This window comes from Salvelinus namaycush, chromosome 41 (assembly GCF_016432855.1).
Source record: "Salvelinus namaycush isolate Seneca chromosome 41, SaNama_1.0, whole genome shotgun sequence".
Lineage (NCBI taxonomy): Eukaryota > Metazoa > Chordata > Actinopteri > Salmoniformes > Salmonidae > Salvelinus > Salvelinus namaycush.
Genome location: NC_052347.1, coordinates 1,055,042 through 1,073,130, shown reverse-complemented (window position 1 = coordinate 1,073,130; position 18,089 = coordinate 1,055,042). Strand labels below are relative to the sequence as shown.

The 18,089-nt window shown below is 43.5% G+C and overlaps 1 protein-coding gene across 1 annotated transcript; it reads right to left on the bottom strand.

The window, feature by feature from the left end:
* Positions 1 to 7,048: 7,048 nt before the first annotated feature.
* LOC120034558 (GTPase IMAP family member 8-like) lies at positions 7,049 to 17,757 on the bottom strand. The gene is made up of 3 exons (XM_038981157.1): positions 16,483 to 17,757; positions 15,531 to 16,115; positions 7,049 to 9,156 (listed from the first exon to the last, which is right to left on the bottom strand). Exons 1-3 carry the CDS (start codon positions 17,279 to 17,281, stop codon positions 9,080 to 9,082), a joined length of 1,461 nt encoding a protein of 486 aa, XP_038837085.1. The 5' UTR covers positions 17,282 to 17,757; the 3' UTR covers positions 7,049 to 9,079.
* Positions 17,758 to 18,089: the final 332 nt, after the last annotated feature.

Below are 18,089 nucleotides of genomic sequence, written 5' to 3'. Positions count from 1 at the left end.
CCTCAGTTGCGTTTGGTGTCAGCAACACTTGAAGTTTATGTTCAGTTCACAGACATCTTTTAAATATGGGAAGACATGCAATAGGCCTACATTGGACATATAGACCTACAAAATATCTTTGGATGTTATTTGAATGGTATTGCAAAAAACGATGAATGTTTGTTAAACACAGTTCAGTGGAATAAGCACCTCATTTGTTTTTTCTTCTAAGTTTTCCTTATTTAATACTGAGAAAGGATAGAAAAGTAAAGTATTTCCTTGATTAGCCCCTTGGATCCCTGTTATAATTTTTTCAAATTAGATTGAATAGGAATGGTCTTAAAACTGTCCCTTAAGGCGCTCCTGTGTTTATGTTGCTTAACTGCAATGTAAGAAGGGATGTTGTGTGACAGCATTGCTATGTATTACTGGAATGCAACATTACTTTTTTTATATGGCAACTCTGGACACTTCTATTGCTTTACTGACTGTTTCATCTAATAGTATATTGCAGTACACATACTCAAAAAACTTGCACATTCATATTTGAATGTTCAATTGCACTCAATGAAATTTGTGGGAACAACATGTATATCTACCTGTATTGAATCATTTTATACTGTAGGCCTAAAAGCAGCCAACAAGTACTCAGCATATGTGGGAACTCCTTTGAGACTCTTGGAAAAGTATTCCAGGTGAAGCTGGTTGAGAGAATGCCAAGAGTGTACAAAGCTGTCATCAAGGCAAAGGGTGGCTACTCTGAAGAATCTCAAATATAAAATTTTGATTTGTTTAAAACTTTTGGTTACTACATGATTCCATATGTGTTTTTTCATAGTTTTGATGTCTTCACTGTAATTCTACAATGTAGAAAATAGTAAAAATAGAGAAAAACCCTTGAATGAGTAGGTGTGTCCAGTCTTTTGACTGAGACTAATATATATATATATATATATTAGTATATATATACTGTACTAATATAGACTAATATAATATATATATATATATATATATATATATATATATATATATATATATATATATATATATATATTAGTCTCAGTCAAAAGACTGGACACACCTACTCATTCAAGGGTTTTTCTCTATTTTTACTATTTTCTACATTGTAGAATTACAGTATATATATATATATATATATATATACTGTATATATATAGTATATATATATATATACTATATACCATATACTATGTATATATACATATATATATATATATATACAGTTGAAGTCGGAAGTTTACATACACTTTGGTTGGAGTCATTAAAACTTGTTTTACTACCACTCCACAAATTTCTTGTTAACAAACTATAGTTTTGGCAAGTCGGTTAGGAAATCTACTTTGTGCATGACAGAAGTAATTTTTCCAAAAATTGTTTACAGACAGATTATTTCACTTATAATTCACTGTATCACAATTCCAGTGGGTCAGAAGTTTACATACACTAAGCTGACTATGCCTTTAAACAAAAAATGATGTCATGGCTTTAGAAGCTTCTGATAGGCTAATTGACATCATTTTTGTCAATTGGAGGTGTACATCAAATCAAATTGTATTTGTCACATACACATGGTTAGCAGATGTTAATGCGAGTGTAGCGAAATGCTTGTGCTTCTAGTTCCGACAATGCAGTAATAACCAACGAGTAATCTAACCTAACAATTCCACAACTACTACCTTATACACACAAGTGTAAAGGGATAAATAATATGTACATAAAGATATATGAATGAGTGATGGTACAGAACGGCATAGGCAAGATGCAGTAGATGGTATAGAGTACAGTATATACATATGAGATGAGTAATGTAGGGTATATAAACATAAAGTGGCATAGTTTAAAGTGGCTAGTGATACATGTATTACATAAAGATGGCAAGATGCAGTAGATGATATAGAGTACAGTATATACATATACATATGAGATGAGTAATGTAGGGTATGTAAACATTATATTAAGTGGCATTGTTTAAAGTGGCTAGTGATACATTTTTACATAAATTTCCATCGATTCCCATTATTAAAGTGGCTGGAGTTGAGTCAGTATGTTGGCAGCAGCCACTAAATGTTAGTGGTGGCTGTTTAACAGTCTGATGGCCTTGAGATAGAAGCTGTTTTTCAGTCTTTCGGTCCCTGCTTTGATGCACCTGTACTGACCTCGCCTTCTGGATGATAGCGGGGTGAACAGGCAGTGGCTCGGGTGGTTGTTGTCCTTGATGATCTTTATGGCCTCCCTGTGACATTGGGTGGTGTAGGTGTCCTGGAGGGAAGGTAGTTTGCCCCCGGTGATGCGTTGTGCAGACCTCACTACCCTCTGGAGAGCCTTACGGTTGTGGGCGGAGCAGTTGCCGTACCAGGCGGTGATACAGCCCGACAGGATGCTCTCGATTGTGCATCTGTAGAAGTTTGTGAGTGCTTTTGGTGACAAGCCGAATTTCTTCACCTAAAATAGGTGCCTCTATTTGAGTAATTACAGTTGTCATGTGAATTGTATATGCTTTCCAATTGGTCTGTTTGAATGAATTGTTTGAGTGTTCTGATTGGTGACAGAAGTGACTCAGCAGAAAGCACCTCCGCCTGTTCCTGCAAAATGGTGGTTTATTTCCTGGAGTGGCAGAAGGGAAAGAGTTGTTGCTGTTTCACATTAGACCTATGGTAGCTTGCTAACTTCCATCACGGAGGACATCTTCTATATAGTCTCTGTGTTAGCTGTAAGCATCTGGAGTACACTTGTTTGGCTGTGTAGACTTGCAGGCAGCCTGCGAGGTAATTCTTGTGTTTTGTATGTATTGCTACGTTTAAGGGGCTTACCTATTTATTGCATGTGCACTTTAGTCTGAAGACCTTTTGATATTTAATCCTTATTGAATACAGGGTGTGCTTTGCTGTGTTTTACACTATGATCTGGTTTGCGTTGTTTTCCACCAGTTTGCTGTGCATACCAGCCATGGTTGTCCTTAACCAGCTCCGCTGCCTTCTCCCGCAGCTCCTGAACCTGTGTCTTCACTGTATTGTCATCTCTACTCTGCTCTGTGTTATGATCCAGGCCATGGTATACATTACCACACCTCTCCACCAGCGACTGAAGGGGCTCCCCAGCTGTGCTGAACTCATCCACAAATGTTCCTTCCGGTAGCTTGTCGACCCCAGTGAAGAGCACCATGGTGGACCTCCAGGCCCCTCCTCCTAGATGACCCATCAGCTTCTCTGCAGCCTTCCTGTGGCCCTCTGAAGGGCTGCGACATGGAGACCCCCAGAAGCAGCGTGTGGGGCCCTGCGGGACAGAGGGTGGCACTGACACACAGTCCCTCCTCGCTCGCCTGCTCTGGTGGTGCCCCGGTGGCATTATTCGCTGAGTCATGGGGTGTAATCCAGGCTGGGTGATCCGCCTTCCGCAGACTTCCTTGTGGCCAACGGTGCTGTGGACAGTCTCTATGATGGTATTCCCTGTAGTTCTACTCTCAGCTCCTGCCCCCCCCCCCCCCCCCCCCCCCCCCCCAGCAACTGGAGCCGGCTTACCAGGAGATGGGTTCTCTTGACGGAGACAATGCCAACAACCACCGACTGCTGTTTTGACTCTTCCTTTGTGCTCTCCACAACAGGAAGTTAGTCAGGTAAAAGGGACAGTTTCCTGTTTTTAGTTTATATGCTGTGATAAAGTTGACAGCAGATGCTGGGATTGTGCAAGAAGGAGTGCGTATGGATACCTGCCATTCAGAAACTAAACTCAATTACGGTTACCAGATTCAGAGCCAGAGAAGACTGTAGCCATTTTGACTCTAGCCTCTTGTTATCTTTCTTTCTCACTCCCCACCTCCCTTCTACTCCCAGTCCTTCAGGGGATAGTCTCAGTCTGTTAGACTATGTGAACAGAGAGAGAGCTCCACAAGATGCGGGCAGTCCTCTTCTTCTTGGCTCTCATCTCTATCGCAAAACATTTTACTTTATCCCATCTCTGACTCCCTTCCTCTTTATTCCTCCCTCTCTAATGGTCTTTCCCTCACATTCCCAGTATCTCGTCATATTCAGCCTTAAAGAGAGCAGGTTCTACACAATGCAGACGGGAAGTCAACACAGTGCAGCACATCTCTGGAAAGGGACTTATGATTCAGATGAAGCATATTAGGGAGCTGCTCCCACACAGAAAATAACATGTTGCTGAAGATGGTGGGGACTGGCTGGAGCAGGACTGGACTGAAGTTACAATGGTTTTCTGTTGTTAGTCCTGGTATATTTGACAGGTTCTTCATTGAGCATGCAATAGTCCAATTACTAGGCTTAATCTGTGTCCTGGAAACATAAGTGAAAGAGGCTTTGTTGCGAAATAGGAAGCCGATTCTAGATGTCATTTTGGATTGGATGTGCTTAATGTGAGCCTGGAAGGGGAGTTTACAGTCTAGCCAGACACCTAGGTATTTGTAGTTGTCCACATATTCTGAGTCAGAACCACAGTAGTGATGCTAGACAGGTGGGCAGCGATCGGTTGAAGAGCATGCATTTAGTTTTACTTGCATTTAAGAACAGTTGGAGGCCACGGAAAGGAGAGTTCTATGGTTAGTTAACAGTGTACAAAGAAGGGCCAGAAGTATACAGAATGGTGTTGTCTGCGTAGAAGTGGATCAGAGAATCACCAGCAGCAAGAGCGACATCATTGATGTATACAGAGAAAAGAGTCGGCCCGAGAATTGAACCCTGTGGCACCCCCATCGGAGACTCCGATTTGACACACTGAACTCTGTCTGAGAAGTAGTTGGTGAACCAGGCGAGGCAGTCATTTGAGAAACCAAGGCTGTTGAGTCTGCCGATAAGAATGCGGTGATTGACAGAGTCAAAAGCCTTGGCCAGGTCGATGACTACGGCTGCACAGTATTGTCTTTTATCGATGGCGGTTATGATATCGTTTAGGACCTTGAGCGTGGCTGAGGTGCACCCGCGACCAGCTTGGAAACCAGATTGCAGAGTGGAGAAGGTACTGTGGGAATCGAAATGTTCGGTGATCTGTTTGTTAACTTGGCTTTCGAAGACCTTAGAAAGGCAGGGTAGGATAGATATAGGTCTGTAACAGTTTGGGTCTAGCGTGTCAGCTTTCCAATCTTTGGGGATCTCAGACGATACGAAAGAGAGGTTGAACAGGCTAGTAATAGGGGTTGCAACAATTGCGGCGGATAAAGAGAGGGTCCAGATTGTCTAGCCCAGCTGATTTGTAGTGGTCCAGATTTTGCCGCTCTTTCAGAACATCAGCTATCTGGATTTGGGTGAAGGAAAAATGGGGGAGGCTTGGGCAAGTTGCTGTGTGGGGTGCAGAGCTGTTGACCGTGGTAGGGGTAGCCAGGTGGAAAGCATGGCCAGCCGTAGAAAAATGCTTATTGAAATTCTCAATTATCGTCATTTATCGGTGGTGACAGTGTTTCCTAGCTTCAGTGCAGTGGGCAGCTGGGAGGAGGTGCTCTTATTCTCCATGGACTTTAGTGTCCCAAAACTTTTTGGAATTAGTGCTGCAGGATGCAAATTTCTGTTTGAAAAAGCAAGCCTTTGCTTTTCTAACTGCCTGTGTATATTGGTTCCTAACTTCCCTGAAAAGTTGCATATCGCGGGGGCTATTCGATGCTAATGCAGTACGCCACAGGATGTTTTTGTGCTGGTCAAGGGCAGTCAGGTCTGGAGTGAACCAAGGGCTATATCTGTTCCTGGTTATACATTTTTTGAATGGGGCATGCTTATTTAAGATGGTGATGAAAGCACTTTTAAAGAATAACCAGGCATCCTCTACTGATGGAATGAGGTCAATATCCTTCCAGGATACCTTGGCCAGGTCAATTAGAAAGGCCTACTCGCTGAAGTATTTAAGGGTGCGTTTGACAGTGATGAGGGGTGGTCGTTTGACCGCGGACCCATTACGGACGCAGGCAATGAGGCAGTGATCGCTGAGATCCTGGTTGAAGACAGCAGAGGTGTATTTAGAGGGCAGGTTGGTCAGGTTGATATCTATGAGGGTGCCCGTGTTTACGGATTTGGGGTTGTACCTGGTAGGTTCCACCGCGTTGGTGAAAATAGATCAAATGATTAGGGTGGGCACATGGGCTACTTGTTAGTAGCCCATGTGCCCACCCTAATTGTTAGTACTACTTGTTAGTAGCCCATGTGCCCACCCTAATCATTTGATCTATTTTCACCAACGCGGTGGAACCTACCAGGTACTACACAGCATATACTTAGTATACTATTTCTTAGCTGCAGTATACATATCTCCCTTGCATATTACATCATTTATGCTGCAGCATTCAATACATTTTTGGACTCACCTTGTGAAAGTGCCACGGCGGTCCTTTGTGGGCAAATTTTGTCATCAAAGTCTGGCATTCTCTGGATTTATGGTGGGAACTCGGGGGTGGAAAAAACACAGCCACTCCATTGAATAGCAGGCTAACGTTAGTGGTTGCTTTGCAATGCTTGCAGTTAGCCACTGATTCCTTCCAAACGACTCATTGTTGAATTTGCGATTTCCAACTTGTTGTGTAATCTTTATGTCCTATTGCCGATGAGTACTGATACGTTTTATCTATAATTTCTCTTCATTATTTATCTTCATATGACAATGATTAAAAATGATTTGCCAGTAGATTGTCGACTTGATTCATGATGATGACTGCTAGCTAAGACATTGACATGATCAGTCCAATCAAAGCTACATATAAGGTGATTTGACGCCATTTTATCAGTGGCCAATGACCTTGAGTCTTCTTGGAAGGGCACTTGTAATATAACTCTATGGCAGGACCCAAAGGGCTGAAATGTTGGATGTCTACCCTTACTAAGGACTACAACTTGGCGATGACTTACTGTCCCCATGAGTGACAGAACACAGAGCCAATCACGGCGCAATGCTCCTATTTTCTGCTGGCTCGCCCCACCAACACAGAAAGCACTGAGCTAGGCTGAAACACCTGCATTTTGGAGCTGCCTTCCTCAAGAAAACAAAAAAGAGACCATGCGTGTATGCAGCTTTATTAACAAATGATATATGCATTTTTTACATTGTTTGCAAACTGATATGTAACACGTATTAATGCCAAAATAACATGCAAAACAGGGAAGACCCCAAAAAAGTATTTATATATTTTGCCACATGTTGTTTCCATGAATTTCAGTGCAATTAAACATTCAAATAACATCATGTGCATGTATTTTTAAGTATGCGTTCTGCAATGCAGTACTGTATAAAACATTCAGTAAAGCATTAGAAGTGTCAGAGTTGCGATATTTCAACTAAAAAGTTAATGTTAGATTTCAATAATACACGGCAGTGCTGTCTCACAGAACATCCATTACTACAGTCCAGTTAAGTATTGTTCTGACGACACAACCCAAAGTCTGGTAAAATGATTCGATTGATGTGATTGTTTTAAGAGTGCCTTTTATCTTTAGGATGCCCAGCACACATGCATTTCTAAGACAATGTATTCATAATGCGTAGTTGCATTTATAATTACCATAACTCCTTGAGGGAAACAATGACAACTGGGTCGTTCTTGAATTGCTGTGGCATTTGGGGATTTTGGAAACGTCCATTCTCTAGATATTAATTATTTAAATGTATTTGGGTACACCTTCCCATTTCAAATCAACTATTATGGCAGCTTAATGACTTTAAATCATTTCTACCATTATGATAGAATTGTGCCACCAGTAGGAGCAGTAACGGTAACACGGTAACACCAATGACACATTTTAGGTAAATTAAGTCTTTAACACTAAAAATAATTGACTAAAGTGATAACATGAATAATTTTGCTCACACAATGTAATTGTCCTTCATTTACATTTCAATTGAGGTGACCACATCAGGTGAGGCAACCCCATATCACAGTCATAGTAAGTATGCCACATTCTATGCAATAAAGCCAACATGTATGCAACTATATTTGGAAGTTGAGTTGCTAATTGTTTACATAAAAATGTAACTTGAATGTTGGCTGTATGGTATATATGAGGGAGGTGTGCCCCTTCCTGTCCAATGAGGTCCTTAATGGATTTTTAATGGGGGGGGAAAATCCGCAAGTAAAAATATGGTCACACACATATTGAGGTACTATGCCCTTGTTAGTACCACATTGAGACAGTTTCTTGTGTAACTTGCTATTTATTAACAATAACTATTACTTTATTATAGCTTATGAGGTTATTAAGGATTGGCCAGTATTACATGCCTTATAATGTTTGAATAACAAATCACTTAATTAAGCCTTATGTATGGCTAATAACACAATAAAGGCCTTATAAGCTACTTATATACATACTTATAAACTAGAAATTAGTGGCTAACATGTGTACCTTCAAATAAAGTGTTACCCTTGTTTGAATTGTTGTTACTAATTGGCCCAAGGCTGTATCATTCGTGGGGGGACAACATGTTTACTGTTACCTTGTATAACTTTGTAATGAGTAATGAGATCAGCTTTAATATTGCAGATAGTGTGGCTTCTATCAATGTAATTATCTGCATAATTTCCAATCCCCCATATATTTGTGTGTAAATATATATTTTTATTATATACATTATTTTCCTTCTTTTAATAGCCTTTGTTTGTTTGTTTTCATTGAACTGTACAATCTATTTTGTCTACTTTCTAGCATTCAAAATAATAGATATCTCTGAATGCCCAAATTATGTCACTACAACTCTATACTGGGTCGATGTGCTTGCCCTAACTATTGCATGCAGTATAAAGGTCTTGCATTATGTTTTATCATTGATAAACAGTTCAATATATACAAAAACATGAATGATGTACAATTATTTGTCCTTAAAAGTGTTTTTCATGATTGCAAATGCCACAGAAATTCAAGAATGACCCAACTACTTTGAATACATGTACAGTGCCTTCAGAAAATCTTCACACCCCTTGACATTTTCCATTGAAAAAAGTCAAGTTGTGTGAATACTTTCTGAAGGCATTGTATGTGTTCTTTCATTTCATTTCCAGTGTAGTTCTACACCAGGTCACTTTAAAATGTGAATGTTTTGGCTTGGGGTGCGGGAACGTGTCCACCTTACAGTGTGTAAGCATGTGCCCTTGTCACTACTGGAGCTGGCATCCTCTGCTACAGTCCTCTTCAGGGCTGTTGTTCTCAGATGACTCAGGGCTTTCTTCATCCACTGTCAAACACAAAAGATCCCAATTATCTCAAAACTTATCCTCGGGGGGGGGGGGGGGGGGGTTTAGAATGTTAAAATAATTTGATAAAATATTGAATTTGGCCTTTAGTACTACAGCCCATAGAAAGACATTGAATAACACATTCATGAATGGCAAAAAAGACTGGCAAAAAATAAATCATAAGGAATAAGGTTTTGAAGTGTGTCATTTTTAAGAAACCTCAGGAAATATGTTTGTTTTTTCAACTTATATTTACCCTTTTATTTTTGTTGGCACAAAACTACCTCCATACTTCCAATTGTTTGTACGGTTTACCTTCAGACGAGTCCCGTGACACTTGTGGGGGTCGTAGAGAAAAAACAGAGGACACCATCGGGTTTACAAGAGTCTCCCCCTTCCATACGGTGGTCATAATAGTTAGGCCAAACTCGTTCGGATGCCACAGACGTTTATGGGAGAAGACCGATTTCCGGGATGTCTCATGGTCTGACAAATACCGCTGTAGCTCGGCTACCTTCCACCGCAGATGCGGAAGGCCGACATAGGCAGAAGCGGTGGATTGAGACACATCCCTTGCAAAACAAACTGATATTTCTAGCTTAAACTGACAGATTTTGATGGGATTTTTTTATATGGGTGTGTCAATAGGCTCTTAAGGATTTTAAAGGGCAACTATGCCACTTTTCAACCTCATATTCATTACCTCCGGCAGTGTCTACATATAGTGCTTTCGGAAAGTTTTTCAGACGCCTTGACTTTTTCCACATTTTGTTACATTACAGCCTTATTCTAAAATTGATTAAATAAATAAAAATCCTTGGCAATCTAAACACAAGTAAGATGGCGCCGACATATATGGCAGCTCTGCTTCTAGCTCCTAAGCAACTTCGCGGTATTTTTATGTGTGTTATTTCATACATTATTAGCCCAGAAAAGGTTTTGTGTTATTACATACAGCCGGAAATAACTTTTGGATATCAGAGCGGCGGTAGCATTACGACCAGGAATATGATTTCCCGAATTGGATCATTTGTTCATACCCCCCAGGACAATTTAACTTTTTCCAGAGGCTGCTCCAAAACACCGCCGGCTGGATAAGAGGTATTCGTTGTGGAATTCTAGTCCGACTCAGGAGGCGTGCACACCATCTACCGAGTATATTACTTGCTAATGTTCAGTCTCTGGATAATTAAGTAGACGAGCTAAGGGCGAGGGTCTCCTTCGGGATATTACTGTCCCCGTCCATTCAGCCATCTGGGTTCTCAGTGCATTGCGCAGGCAGAAATAAAGAAAATAGGAGGGGGTGTATGTTTCATGATTAACCACTCATGGTGCGATTGTGATAACATACAGAAACTCAAGTACTTTGGTTCACCCGACCTAGAATACCTCAAACAAATGCCGGCCGTATTACCTCCCAAGGGAATTCTCTTGGGAGTCACAGCCGTGTATGTTCTTCCTCAAGCCGATACCACAACGGCCCTCAAAGAACTACACTGGATTTTGTGCAAACTGGAAACCACATATCCTTAGGCCGCATTTATTGTAGCTGGAGATTTTAGCAAAGCAAATTTGAGGAAAATGCTAACGAAGTTCTAGCAACACATTGAAGGTAGTACATTGGACCACTGTAGTACATTGGACCAAAACATTGGACCACTGCTACTCACCTTTTCGAAATGCCTAAAAGGCGCTTCCCCGCCCTCCCTTAGGCACATCTGATCAGGACTCCATTTTTCTTCTACCTTCCTATAGGCAGAAACTCAAACAGGAGGTACCCGTGCTAAGGTCTATTCAATGCTGGTCTGACCAATCGGAATCCATGCTTCAAGATTGTTTTGATCAGTCGGACTGGGACATGTTCTGGGTAGCCTCTGAGAATAACATCGACGAATACACGGATAAGGTGACTGAGTTCATCAGGAAGTGTATAGGAGATGTTGTACCCACTGTGACTAATAAAACCTACCCAAACCAGATGGTAGGATTCGCACAAAAATGAAAGCGCAAACCACAGCATTTAACCATGGCAAGTTGACTGGGAATACGGCCGAATACAAATAGTGTAGTTATTCCCTCAGTAAGGCAATCAAACAGGCAAAACATCAGTACAGAGACAAAGTGGAGTCCCAATTCAATGGCTCAGACACAAGACGTAGGTGCATGGTCTACAGACAATCACGGACAACAAAGGGAAAACAAGCCACGTCGCGGACACCGAAGTCTAAACACTTTCTTCCGCTTTGAGGACAACACAGTGCCACCGACGTGGCCCGCTACCAAGGACTGTGGGCTGTCCTTCTCCGTGGCTGACGTGACTAAGACATTTAAGCGTGTTTACCCTCGCGAGGCTGCCGGCACAGACGTCATCCCTAGCCGCGTCCTCATAGCATGCACAGACCAGCTGGCTGGAGTATTTACGGACATATTCCTGTCCCAGTCTGCTGTCCCCACTTGCTTCAACATGTCCACCATTGTTCCTGTACCCAAGAAAGCAAAGGGAACTGAACAAAATGACTCAATTCTGTCATCATGAAGTGCTTTGAGAGGCTAGTCAAGGATCAAATCACCTCTACCTTACCTGACACCCTAGACCCACTTCAATTTGCTTACCACCCCAATAGATCCACAGACGATGCCATCGCACTGCTCACTGCCCTATCCCATCTGGACAAGAGGAATACCTAGGTAAGAATGCTGTTCATTGACTATAGCTCAGAATATAGTCAATGAACAGCATAGTACCATCCAAGCTCATCATTAAGCTTGGGGCCCTGGGTCTGAAACCCCGCCCTGTGCAACTGGGTCCTGGACTTCCTGTCAGATGACCCTCAGGTGGTGAAGGTAGGAAACAACACCTCCACTTCGCTGATCCTCAACACAGGGGCCCCACATGGGTGCGTGCTCATCCCCCTCCTGTACTCCCTGTTTACCCATGACTGCGTGGCTACTCACACCTCCAACTCAATCATCAAGTTTGCAGATGACACAACAGTAGTAGGCCTGATAACCAACAATGACGACACAGCCTAAAGGGAGGAGGTGAGGGCCCTGGGAGAGTGGTGCCAGAAAAAGAACCTCTCACTCAACGTCAACAAAACAAAGGAGATGATCGTGGACATCAGGAAACAGCAGAGGGAGCACCCCCCTATCCACATCGACGGGACCGCAGTGGAGAAGGGGGAAAGCCTCAAGTTCCTTGGCGTACACATCACTGACGGTCTAAAATGGTCCACCCCACAGACAGTGTGGTGAAGAAGGCGCAACAGTGCCTCTTCAACCTCAGGAGGCTGAAGAAATTTGTCTTGGCTCCTAAAACCCTCACAAACCATCATTTTGGGATGTATCACCGCCTGTTACGGCAACTGCACCGTTCGCAACCGCAGGGCTCTCCAGAGGGGGCAAACTACCTGCCCTCCAGGACACCTACAGCACCCGATGTCACAGGAAGGCCAAAAAGATCATCAAGGACATCAACCACCCAAGCCACGGCCTGTTAACCCCGCTATCATCCAGAAGGCGAGGTCAGGACAGGTGCATCAAAGCTAGGACAGAGAGACTGAAAAACAGCTTCTATTTTAAGGCCATCAGACTGTTAAATAGCCATCGCTAGCCGGCTTTCACCCGGTTATGCAACCCTGCACCTTAGAGGCTGCTGCCTTCTATACATAGGCTTGGAATCACTGGCCACTTTAATAATGTTTAAATAATGTTCACATACTGCTTTACTCATCTGTCACACCCTAATCTGTTTCACCTGTCTTTGTGATTGTCTCCACCCCCTCCAGGTGTCGCCCATCTTCCCCATTATCCCCTGTGTATTTATACCTGTGTTCTCTGTTTGTCAGTTGCTTGTTCGTTTTGTTTCGTCAAGCCTACCAGCCATTTTTCGATCTGTTCCTGTATCTCGATTTTTCCTGTATTCTAGTTTTCCCGGTTTTGACCTTTCCTGCCTGCCCTGACTCTGGGCCTGCCTGCCATCCTGTACCTTTGCCCCACCTATCTGGATTACTGACCCACGCCTGCCCTTGACCTGTCTTTTCCTGCCCCTGTTGGATTAATAAACTGTTGTTACTTCGAAATTGTCTGCATCTGGGTCTTACCTGAAACGTGATCATCTCATGTATGTACTGAATACTATTCTACTGTATTTTAGTCAATGCCACTCCGAAATTGCTCAATCTAATATTTATATATTAATTCCATTCTTTTACTTTTAGATTTGTGTCTATTGTACTGAATCGTTTTTAGATAATACTGTACTGTTAGACACTACTGCACTGTTGGAGCTAGGAACACAAGCATTTCACTACACCTGCAATAACATCTGCTAAATATGTGTATGTGACCAATAACATTTTATTCGACTTGATTTGAATACCCCATAATGACACAGCAAAAACAGGTTTTTAGCAATTTTTGCAAATATGTGTGTATATATTAATCACGTAAGTATTCAGACCCTTTGCTATGAGACTCGAAATTGAGCTCAGGTGCATCCTGTTTCCATTGATCATCCTTGAGATGTTTTTACAACTTGATTGGAGTCCACCTGTGGTAAATTCAATTGATTGAGGCATGATTTGGAAAGGCACACACCTGTCCATGTAAAGGTCCCGCAGTTGACAGTGCATGTCAGAGCAGAGCAAAAAAAACAAGTCATGAGGTCAAAAGAATTTTCCGTAGAGCTCCTAGACAGGATTGTGTCAAGGCACAGATCTGGGTAAAGGTACCAAAACATTTCTGCAGAATTGAAGATCTCCAAGAACACAGTGGCCTCCATCTTTCTAAAATGGAAGAAGTTTGGAACCACCAAGACTCTTCCTAGAACTGGCCACCCGGCCGAACTGAGCAATCGGGTTGGGGGAGGCCTTGGTCAGGGAAGGGACCAAGAATCCGATAGTCACTCTGTCAGAGCTCCAGAGTTCCTCTGTGAAGATGGGAGGACCTTCCAGAAGGACAACCATCTGTGCAGCACTCCAACAATCAGGCCTTTTCAGTAAAAGGCCTCTCAGTCTCTGGTCTGATGAAACCAAGATTGAACTCTTTGGCCTGAATACCAAGCATCACGTCTGGAGGAATCCTGGCACCATCCCTACAGTGAAGCATGGTGGTGGAAGCATGGTGGTGGCAGCACCATGCTGTAGGGATGTTTTTCAGCAGCAGGGACGGAGAGACTAGTCAGGATCGAGGCAAAGATGAACGGAGCATAGTACATAAAGATTCTTGATGAAAACCTGCTCCAGAGCACTCAGGACTTCAGGCTGGGGTGAAGTTTCACCTAACAACAGGACAACGACCCTAAGCACACAACCAAGACAACGCAAGAATGGCTTCGGGACAAGTCTGATTTTCCTTGAGTGGCTCAGCCAGAGCCCGGAATTTAACCCGATCGAACATCTCTGGAGAGACCTGAAAATAGCTGTGCAGTGACGCTCCCTATCCAACCTGACAGAGCTTGAGAGGATCTGCAGAGAAAAATGGGAGAAACTCCCCAAATACAGGTGTGCCAAGCTTGTAGTGTCACACCCAAGAATACTTGAGGCTGTAATCACTGCCAAAGGTGCTTCAACAAAGCACTCAGTAAAGGGTCTGAATACTTATGTAAATGTGATATTTCAGTTTTTTTCTTTTACACATTTGCAAACATTTCTAAAAACCTGTATTTGCTTTGTCATTATGAGGTATTGTGTGTAGATTGATGAAGGAAAAAAACTATTTCATCCATTTTAGAATAAGGCCGTAACGTAACAAAATGTGGAAAACGTAAAGCGGCCTGAAAACTTTCCGAATGCACTGTATAACAAAAAAATGCTTGACAAAAAAAATCATAACAACATACATTACTGTTCAAAAGTTTGGGGTCACTTTATTTTCCTTATTTTTGAAAGATAAGCACATTTTGTGTCCATTAAAATAACATCAAATTGATCAGAAATACAGTTTAGACATTGTTAATGTTGTTACTGACTATTGTAGCTCGTAACGGCAGATTTTTAATGGAATATCTACATAGGCGTACATAGGCCCACTATCAGCAACCATCACTCATGTGTGGCACATTGTGTTAGCTAATCCAAGTTTATCATTTTAAAAGGCCAATTGATCATGAAAAAACCCTTTTGTAATTATGTTAGCACAGCGGAAAACTGTTGATCTGATTAAACAAGCAATAAAACTGGCCTTCTTTAGACTAGTTGAGTGTCTGGAGCATCAGCATTTTGTGAGTTCGATTGCTTTTCTTTCAAAAATATGGACATTTCTAAGCGACCCCAAACTTTTGAATGGTAGTGTACATGAATTTCATCCAGAAGTGAATTAATGACAGCAGGGAAAGAAGATAGCGGGTCAGTATCATCTACTGTATACTTACTCTGTATTGGCAAGAAGGCCTCATCACCGTTCTCTCTGATCATTTCCTCTATTTTGTCCAGCAGATCTGAGATGTTCCTTGTGTCCTTCCCCGGCAACTTGCTGTCCACCACGTGATAATAGTTCCCACAGTATTCCAACAACCTGTGGAGCTCCCGACCTCCCCTCTGAATGTGCTCCTCGACGGGCGTTCGGCCCAGCCAATCCCCGCAGCTGAACAGCACCATGGTGTGGAGACACGCCCTATCACCAAACAGGCACTCCAGGTGGGCCTCCAGGGTCCGCCTCTTGCGTGAAGTGAGGGTGGAGATGATGGGCAGCACCAGGAGAAGGGTGTGGGGGCCAGGCCGGAGGAGGGTGGCCCCTCGCTTTGACTCCTGTCTGACGTGTTTCTTGGTGCGTCTTATGGAGAACCAGTCCCAGCCGGGGGTGTCAACAATGGTGACCTTGCGTCCGGCTACCTCGGCCTGCCTCCTAAGGCTCTGCTCCGTCTCTGTCCCCGACTCAAATTCCCGACGGCCCAGGATGGTGTTCCCTACAGAACTTTTTCCCACTCCTTTCCAGCCCAGCAAGAGGACCCTCAGCTCTGTGAGAGACAGGGAGAGATAGAAAGCTTTATAACGTGTATGTTATTTATTCAAACCTTTATGAACTTTTATGAACTATTATGCCAAGTATACAAAACTCTTAGAAAAGCAGGTTATATTTAAAAAGGTTCTTCAGGTGTCCCCGTGGCAGAACCCTGTAACAACGTTATCCGGTGTTATTAAATTAACCGTTGTTAAAAACCCTTTTAGGTCCCAACCCCTTTAGGGATTCCATGTAGAAACCTTTCCACAGAGGGTTCTACGTGGAATCCAAAAGGGTTCTTCAAATGGTTCTCCCATGGGGACAGCTGGAGAACCCTTTTGAAACCCTTTCTTCTAAGAGTGAAGGCAATAAGAGCTGGTCACCTCTGGGAGGCCCTCCGACCATCCGCAGCCTCTGCCTCTCCCTCTCCTCCCGCTCCTCTCTCATCCGCCTCTCTTCCACCGCCTTCCTTGCCTGCTCTTCCTCTAGCAGAATCAGTTCGTCTACTGCAAAATACCAGCCATGGTTTTCCTTAACCTGCTCCTCTACCTTCTCCAGCAGCTCCTGAACTTGTGTGTTCACCGTGTTGTCATCCCCACTCTGCTGTGTGTTACTATCCAGGCCATGGTATCTGTTACCACACCTCTCCACCAGCCACTGAAGGTGCTCCCCAGCTGCAATGAACTCCTCTACGAACATCCCCTCAGGTAGCTGGTCAACCCCAGTGAAGAGCACCATGGTGGACCTCCAGGCCCCTCCTCCTAGATGACCCAGCTGCTTCTCTGCTGCCTTCCTGTGGCCCTCTGTGAAGGGCTGTGACACAGGGACCACCATCAGGAGCGCGTGGGGCCCTGGGGGACAGAGGGTGGCACCGACACATGGTCCCTCCTTGCTAGCCCGCTCTGGCGGGACCCCGGTGGTATCATCCGCTGAGTCATGGGGTATAATCCAGCCTGGGGTGTCAACCACGGTGACACGCCTCCTGCAGACCTCCCCGTGGCCAACGGTGCTGTGGACAGTCTCTGTCCCAGTCTGGAAGACCTCCTCACCTAGGATGGCATTCCCTGTGGTGCTCTTCCCAGCTCCTGGTCCCCCCAGCAACAGAAGCCTACGCTCCGGGAGATGACAGAAGGGTTCAACTGTCGGAGACGACAACGACTGGCAGATATTTGGACTCTCCATTTGAGCTCTCCAAGGCAGAGAGTAAAAGATAATTTCCTGTTTTAATGTCTATGCTGTCAGATGGCCACAGAAGAGAGAGCTATAACTGACAGTAGCTCCTGTTGGGATTGTCCATGGAAGAGTGCAGATTAATATCTGTAGCGAAACATAGAGGAGCAGAGCTACAGAACTAAACTCACCTACCAGTACCAAATTCAGAGCCAGTGGAGAATGTAGCCATTTTGTCTCTAGCCTCTTGTTTTCTTTCTCACCCCTCCACGCTTTTTCCCTCCTGCTCCTTCAAAGGATACCAGTAGTCTGTCATATGGTGTATCCTGACCGGTCCACAAAATGCTGGCAGTCAAAAAGGTTTCCTCTTCTAGTCTCTCTCAGTCTCATTCTCACTCTCATTCAATCGCAGAACATTTCACTCTATCCCGCCCCACTCTCTCTCTCGCTCTCTCTCACTGTTTCCCCATTCTCTCTTTGTCTCTCCTTCTCTCTCTTCCTCCCCTTTTCTTTCTCCCTTTCTCTCTGTAGGTCTTTCTGTCTTGCACCCCCTTCCCTGGAACTACGTTTTTTCTCTTTTTTTATTTATCTTCTCAAGAGCGAAGATTGTGCAGACAGGAAGTCAACGTCATGCAGCTTCGGGGAAATGACTGGTCATATTGAGGTGAAGCAAACAAGGGAGCTTCTCCTACACCTAGCACGACATACTGCTGCAGACAGAGACAAAGTGGGGAGCAGTGCTGGAGAGAAGTTACCGTGGTTACAGCTGTGGGAAGAATGCCCCCAATGCTGCACTTTATTTATAATACAGACATTGGAG